This window comes from Ictalurus furcatus, chromosome 27 (genome assembly GCF_023375685.1).
Source record: "Ictalurus furcatus strain D&B chromosome 27, Billie_1.0, whole genome shotgun sequence".
NCBI lineage: Eukaryota > Metazoa > Chordata > Actinopteri > Siluriformes > Ictaluridae > Ictalurus > Ictalurus furcatus.
The window spans coordinates 3,047,501-3,055,234 of NC_071281.1; the positions used below are offsets into that span (position 1 = coordinate 3,047,501).

At 45.5% G+C, this 7,734-nt stretch overlaps 1 protein-coding gene across 1 annotated transcript in view; it reads left to right on the forward strand.

The window, feature by feature from the left end:
• The window catches only part of adra2a (adrenoceptor alpha 2A), a 6,878-nt gene extending 1,502 nt beyond the window's left edge, over positions 1-5,376 (forward strand). The window contains exon 1 of the mRNA XM_053617210.1: positions 1-5,376. This exon is cut by the window's left edge and continues 1,502 nt beyond it. Within this exon, the coding sequence (XP_053473185.1) occupies positions 2,453-3,655 (1,203 nt within the window). The 5' untranslated portion in view covers positions 1-2,452 and the 3' untranslated portion in view covers positions 3,656-5,376.
• Positions 5,377-7,734: the final 2,358 nt, after the last annotated feature.

The window sequence follows — 7,734 nt, forward strand, 5'->3', positions numbered from 1 at the left end:
TATTATTATTGTTATGTGGAAAATAAATGCCTTCGATGAGTACCGAGTGCTCGTGTCCCGTTTAAGACACACACTTCCTGTCTGTCTGGTGTGTGTGAGATGGGGACGGGACCGCGACCAACAGAAGGGAATCGGGACAGTGCTGGAGACGACTGTAGTGGTAATGGGGCAGTGAATGGAACAGTGAAAGACGGGAGGATGACGAGGACAGGATGGGAACCAAGACAGGGTGGTGACAGATACAGGACGGAGACGGGGTGGAGACTGAGACGGGATGAAGACAGATGGGGTGGAGACAGGTGTGGGCAGAGACTGACATGGGGGTGGTGGCAGAGAACGAGACGGGGTGGAGACCGAGACGGGGAGGTGACTGGGGTTGAGACAGAGGGTTCTTCTCAATACTCAAATTAATGCTTCCTCGTTTCCTCAGTCCTCCAGCCTGTAACCTGGAAATCGATCGAAGTCAACCATCTTGAAGGACATATCAATTCTCTAATTGCACTGCAAGGAGCGAGGAAGTGTCCAGAGGAGCCAGGAGTGAGGACACATGGGTGTATCCTATGCAGAAGTGTTTATTGTCGAAAAACCTGACGCACATACAAATTCCCCTCCTCTTTTACACCTTCCACAATCTCGAACAAAAACTCATCTTATTGCTTAGGGGACAGTCTGATCCCTGAAGGTTCAATAATGACTGATCAGATCAGATCAGATAACATTCCCCAGCTGCATTTCTACCAGTTCCGTCTCATTCTGCTTACAGCCGTGTGTTCATAAAGCAGCTCCGCAGGATGCTGGAGGAGGATGTTTGTGTGTTTTTGGCCATTTTTCATCGGTGTGTAATGGATAATACATGAGGGAAGCTCAATCCTGTTTAAATCCTTGTTTTAGTTATTGTGCTTGCAGCTGTTTGAAAGAAAATGGTCAGGAAAAACAACGGTTCTCAGGGAACCAGACGCCCTTTATGAGGAGTGTTCCGGATGCAGGAGTTTTGTGGGTAAGAAGGAGCTGTGTGTGTGTGTGTGAAGTGTACGAAGTGCGTTTCTGCTACTGTTCCTGTGTATGAAGTGTAATATGAGAAGTGACCAGCAGGCGTCGCTGTGCGCTCGAAGCACCAGCAACTTGTTATACCGAGTCTGCGTAGTGCGCATGCGTGACACTGACAGACGAGAGATGTTCGTGTTTTTTTTAACACATTAAAGCGCTGTGAAGTATCAGACAGATAATAATAATAATAATAATAATAATAATAATTTTAAAGTATTTCTTTAGTCTACAGCAGTCGTTTTATGTCCAACAAGTACTTTCAAACATTTAAGACGCTGATAATTTGCATATGGATTAAGCTCTTAGCATTTACAGGGTATGAAAGGGGCGACAGAAAAGTAAATACCAACTGAAAAAACCCCGAAAATCTACAAGTTAAAAAAAACCTGCAGTGTGTTTGTATTTAAAATATTATATATAATTGAGTTATTTCTGAATATTTACTGCCTGTCAGAATTCAGTGCGTCACGTTGCTAGTTTTGCACTTTAATGCTTTTCATTATTACTGAAATGTTATAAACTTGTATCCATTTAAGTTTATCTACGTGAAATTATTATGTTTTTGTTTGTTTTTACGTTCAATTCGTTACAATGAAGACGCTGCGTGTACTTTTCTTTGGCGTTTCCCCCACTCTGACCTGTCTCTGTCGCCAAGCAACAAACCCCGCCTTCCAGCTCTATCATTGGCCACGCCCATTCCAACTTCCTCATTAGGATTGGCTCAGTGCTTCCGAATAATAAAACGACTAACCAATCACGTGGGGCAGGGCGGGATTTATGGAATACGGGTAGGAAAGCAAGTAAATAAATAACGCACCTGTGCCTGGTTACCGGGCGACGTCTAACTTGGAGGCAACGCGGTGGGTTGTTTTTTTTTTTTTTTTTTTTTTAATCCTGGAGAAGGAGGGAAACGAGGGGAAATGAGGGAGTGGCAGAAATCCGGAGAAAGAGAAGTGGATCTGGCCACGAGCATGCAGAGGAGCGGCAGATAAATATTTGATCTGATTAGACTGAGCTGGAGCTGAAAGGAGGAGCAGGATTCAGGAACTAATGACATGAACGCACCTGCTGAAGATGCTGGAGATACTTTAAAAGAGAAGTTATGCGCATCAGAAGTACTTTTTTTTCCATCTCACGAAGGCAAGTACATTTTTTTACTCACTGTTAACTTTTGTAAAAGCATCATATGCACAATTTTTTTTCCTCCCTGTAACAGTAACAACTAATTTCTGTACCATTTGTGTATCATTTGTATTCTAGGACAGAGTAGTGATGTTATGAAATCCACCCACAGTCCATGAGTAAAGATGGAAAGCCCATTTTCAGTATGATCTGACCACACGTCATCCGTCGTCGTCGTGGTTGTTATATCCCCAGTTGATTTATTTCTGGACGGGAAGTGAGCATGGCGGCATTGGGGTGCCTGAACGTGACCAACGGGACGAGCGGTGGCGTGCCTTACCCGTTCCAGGTGTCTCTGGTGGTGCTCGTGGTGCTGCTCATCCTCCTTACGGTGTTTGGTAACGTGCTGGTGGTGATCGCCGTGTTCACCAGCCGAGCCCTGAAGGCGCCGCAGAACCTGTTCCTGGTCTCCTTGGCGTCGGCCGACATTCTGGTGGCGACGCTGGTCATGCCGTTCTCGCTGGCCAATGAGCTGATGGGTTACTGGTACTTCGGGCAGGCGTGGTGCGAGGTGTACCTGGCGCTCGACGTCTTGTTCTGCACCGCCTCCATTGCGCACCTGTGCGCCATCAGCCTGGACCGCTATTGGTCCATTACGCAAGCCGTGGAGTACAACCTGAAGCGCACGCCGCGCCGCATCAAGTGCATCATCCTGGTCGTGTGGGTCATCGCCGCCGTCATCTCCTTCCCGCCGCTCATCTCCATGGAGAAGGAGGGACAGCAGGAGGTGGGGCGTCCCCTGTGCAAGATCAACGAGGACAAGTGGTACATCATCTCGTCCTCCATCGGGTCCTTCTTCCTGCCCTGCGTCATCATGGTGCTCGTTTACATCCGCATCTACCAGATCGCCAAGAGCCGGACCAGAGGCAGGCGACGAAAAGAGGAAGAGGAAGAACGGAGGAGGAACGATGCCCAAAAGGAGGAGAACGGCGATGGACAATGCCATGAAAAGCTCAATGGCAAGCCGGACGACAAGGACAAGGGCGACGTCAACGGCGTAGACGTGGAGGAGTCGTCCTCGTCCGAACACAAGGACGACAACGCTTGCTCCGACAAGAAGAAGCGAGCCAAAGGCAAGACCAAGCTGAGCCAGATCAAACCCGGGGACGAGACGTGCAAGCGGTCCATGCGACAGAGCGGCAATCGCGGCCGCTGGAAGGGCCGCCAGAACCGTGAGAAGCGCTTCACCTTCGTCCTGGCCGTCGTCGTCGGCGTCTTCGTCGTCTGCTGGTTTCCTTTCTTCTTCACGTACACGCTCACGGCGCTCTGCGACTCGTGCTGCGTTCCCACCACGCTCTTCAAGTTCTTCTTCTGGTTCGGTTACTGCAACAGCTCGCTCAACCCCATCATCTACACCATCTTCAACCACGACTTCAGGAGGGCTTTCAAAAAGATCCTGTGCCGAGGAGAACGCAGGATCGTGTGAATCGGACCGGTGGTGGTGTTTGTTTTTTGTTTGTTTTTTTGTTTTTTTTGTCTCGTACTTGTAGCGTGTCGTTTTGAACGTTGACCTGTTCCGATCCCCGCCGTGTTTTACAGCCAGTACCGAACACAGTGTGCACGCTTTACGCCATGACGATAATGGGGGAGATGAAAAAATATAAATAAATGAAAGATCTTGTGCCAAGGACGGTGCAGGAGTGTCGTGTGAATCGGACGCCGCCGCGTCGGTGTTGGAACTGACGTTGGTTTTTAACACTGATGTGGGAATCGCTTCCCTTTTCGAACTTTAACCGACAATCCATTACGACAAGACAAACACGTCAATGTAAAAAAAAAAAAAAAAAAAAAAAGAGTAACTTCCCACCGTTTTTTCTTTTCTTTACAGCTTGTACGGAACACAGCGGACTGCGATTTAACGAAGCTGCGTTAGTCTTGATTTACGGCGCAGTAACCAGCCAGAGGGGGAAGTGTGTTCAGCAAACAGTAATACACGTCGTGCTGTTGAAAATATCGGCCCTTGATTTGACACATGCTTTTTTTTTTTGTATTGTACATCAATAGAGTGATAAGAAGAAAACGCTCTCCGGTGCTTTGCTCTGTAAATATCACAAATCACACAGTGGGAACCTGCGAGCAAGGCACACACTTCCACGCCGGTCAATCTCATTAGCGCGAACGTGATGCGTATGTGTTGTCATGGAAGGTGAGAACGTTTTACCGTCTAGGGAACATCAGAAAATGTGAAAATGAATTTCGTTCCTGACCAAAATTTGATGTTATAGACTTGAAAAAATGAAGAATAAAGACTATATAGAAAGAAAATACAATTTTTATTATTATTATTATTATTTTTTTCAATTCTGAATGAATAGTCCTAGACGCCTCGTCTCGTCTGTGCTGTCGTGTCAGGTTTTGTAACTTCTCGGATATGGATTTATATTTTTCCTCGGAGCACTGAAACCTAATCTGTTGTGAAATTGTTGATACTGCTCAATGCTACAAAATGACACCCCCCCATCCCCCCCCCCCCCCCAGGTGTAACGATTCACTTTATATGAGCCCTTAGGAAAATTGACGTTGAGCCGATCGTACACGTGCCAAACGGGCTCGTTTCTAGGCTTTACGTTTCACTAAACACTATAAAGATGAATGTTAGTGCAGTCTTGGTTCGAACGTACTGTCACTCTGCTGTAACATACGTAATGAATATGCAACGGATTGCAGATACTAAAGCGGTGATCAAATATACTGGTGGTGTATTTGACGTGATTGAGGTTTAAGTCCAGCTTTGAGTAATGTTTTATTTATTTTTTTCCCCCCACACTGTGTAAACCAGGTAGTAAAAATCACAGCCACCGTATTTCGAGGAATGAAAATGAATTAGGCAAATGAACAGAGTTGTTCTCTGGTAATCATTTTAAAAGTTCTGCTGCCAGTAAATAAAATGCAGAGTGCTCAGATATGAAATGAAGCTCTTCGGACAAAAGAGAACCCACTTTCGTTAGCGTGGAAGAGTACGGGGTGCTCACACTGAGCTGCACACGGAGCTGCTGGTGTTGGTTGGGGGTTGGTCAGAATTCCTTCAGGAGTAGAGGAGAGGTGGGGTTTTTTTTGGTCAGAATTCCTTTGGGAGTGAGTGGGACTGGTCAAAATGTGATCATTTTATTCGATTTCTATTGTTCTTTTAATAATACAGTCACAAAGCAGCTTTACGGGGATTAGGCAGAGTTCCTTTGCGAGAAGGCAGGATTGGTCAGAAATCCGTCTTGAGAGGTGGGATTAATCAGAATTCCTTTACGAGAGCAGGTGGGATCAGTCAGAATTCCTTTGCGAGAGCAGGTGGGATCAGTCAGAATTCCTATGGGAGAGCAGGTGGGATCAGTCAGAATTCCTTTGCGAGTACAGGTGGGATCAGTCAGAATTCCTTTGCGAGAGCAGGTGGGATCAGTCAGAATTCCTTTGCGAGTAAAGGTGGGATCAGTCAGAATTCCTTTGCGAGTAAAGGTGGGATCAGTCAGAATTCCTTTACGAGAGCAGGTGGGATCAGTCAGAATTCCTTTACGAGAGCAGGTGGGATCAGGCAGAATTCCTTTGCGAGAGCAGGTGGGATCAGGCAGAATTCCTTTACGAGAGCAGGTGGGATCAGGCAGAATTCCTTTGCGAGTAAAGGTGGGATCAGTCAGAATTCCTTTGCGAGTAAAGGTGGGATCAGTCAGAATTCCTTTACGAGAGCAGGTGGGATCAGTCAGAATTCCTTTGCGAGAGCAGGTGGGATCAGGCAGAATTCCTTTACGAGAGCAGGTGGGATCAGTCAGAATTCCTTTGCGAGTACAGGTGGGTTCAGTCAGAATTCCTTTACGAGAGCAGGTGGGATCAGTCAGAATTCCTTTGCGAGTACAGGTGGGATCAGTCAGAATTCCTTTGCGAGTAAAGGTGGGATCAGTCAGAATTCCTTTACGAGAGCAGGTGGGATCAGTCAGAATTCCTTTGCGAGTAAAGGTGGGATCAGTCAGAATTCCTTTACGAGAGCAGGTGGGATCAGTCAGAATTCCTTTGCGAGTAAAGGTGGGATCAGTCAGAATTCCTATGGGAGAGCAGGTGGGATCAGTCATAATTCCTTCAAGAGAACGTGGGAGCAGGATTTAAAAAAAAGAAAGGAAAGAAACAACAGTTTAATGCACACCATAGTAACTTATGCAGCGTGTTTTGTATCATTATCCTGCAACATGAAGTGACCTCAAGTTTAGAGTTTGTTTATTATTCGATATTTGGCCTTTTTATGGGGGAAGTCCTTAGATAATTTTTTGTGTAATTTTGGAGAGTGTTTTTTTCATTCTAGAACATGATGACCTGCTTTACTTTCACTTTTTTTTTTCTATCCTGCTGCGGATAAACAGCAACAGAACCCGGATTCAGATTCTTCTAGAGTCTAGGTCTTGTTTTAAGCTCTGTTGTACACGAACAGACTGTACACTGACGCACATCTACCCAAAAAAACTACCACCAAACCAAATGTACATTTCCTTTTGGGTCTCCTGAAATAAACTGAGTGTACTCTATATGACTTGTGAGGCTTCTAATGAATTCTTTTTTTTTTTTCTTTTCTTTTTTCCCCCGTAGTCCTTCTCATGTCTAGTGCTTCTAGGCTAACAAGCTACATTCAAGTGTTTTCCAAGCAGTAAACACACCTGATTCAGACCATTAGCTAAATAGGAAAGCTCTCTGAATGGAATGTGTTTGAGCAGGGAAAACTGTGCAGAGTGCCCAGTGAATGTGAACAATAGGATCCTCGATAGTTTCCTAAAGTGTCTCATGTACGATGTGCAGATCTGGGACCTGTTTGCCTATGAAGAAGTATTCGCGATGACCCTGAAGGGCTGAACGTAATCCATTTATAATTTAATATGCTAGCTGAGCATTCAACTAAAACTGTAGATTAGACAGCAGATTTATTGTGCCATATACTGCATCCAGCAATCAATCAAGTATTTTTTCACTCTGATCTCATACAGCTACAGCTTCTTACTGACACAAACCAAACTGGGAAAAGACAAAAAAAACTTGGAAAGATTCTAGGGAAAAAGGTCATGTATGTCAATTTCACTCAAATACAAACATGTCTTGGCGACTGAGGGCTTGACCGCTGCTCTCGAAGGGATCGGGTTTCAACCAGACCCGAATATTTAGGGCGACGACAACAAAAGCAGTGTTCCCAGCGATGTATTCCATGTTGGTTAATGAAATGGCTCAGCAGTCAGCTTTGGGCCATTTCTGTAGCATTGGGTTGGGAAATGTATTTGCAACTCAGTGAAAGGTCAATATAACAGTTTTGGTTTTTTTCCTGACTGATGATTTTGAGATTAAAAAACAAAAAGCTTTGCTTTTCGTACCCTAATGTAGTGCTCACTGAAATTAGTCTTGTTATACCCTTATTGCCGTCCCCAAGGAGAGCCCCGCCATATGGGGGCCTGAACTAATGACATTCTGGGCAGATGTGCACCTGTGAGCATTTGTGGCCTAACGTGCCTTTGTCATCAACTCGCTTTCCCATCTGTGCTAGCA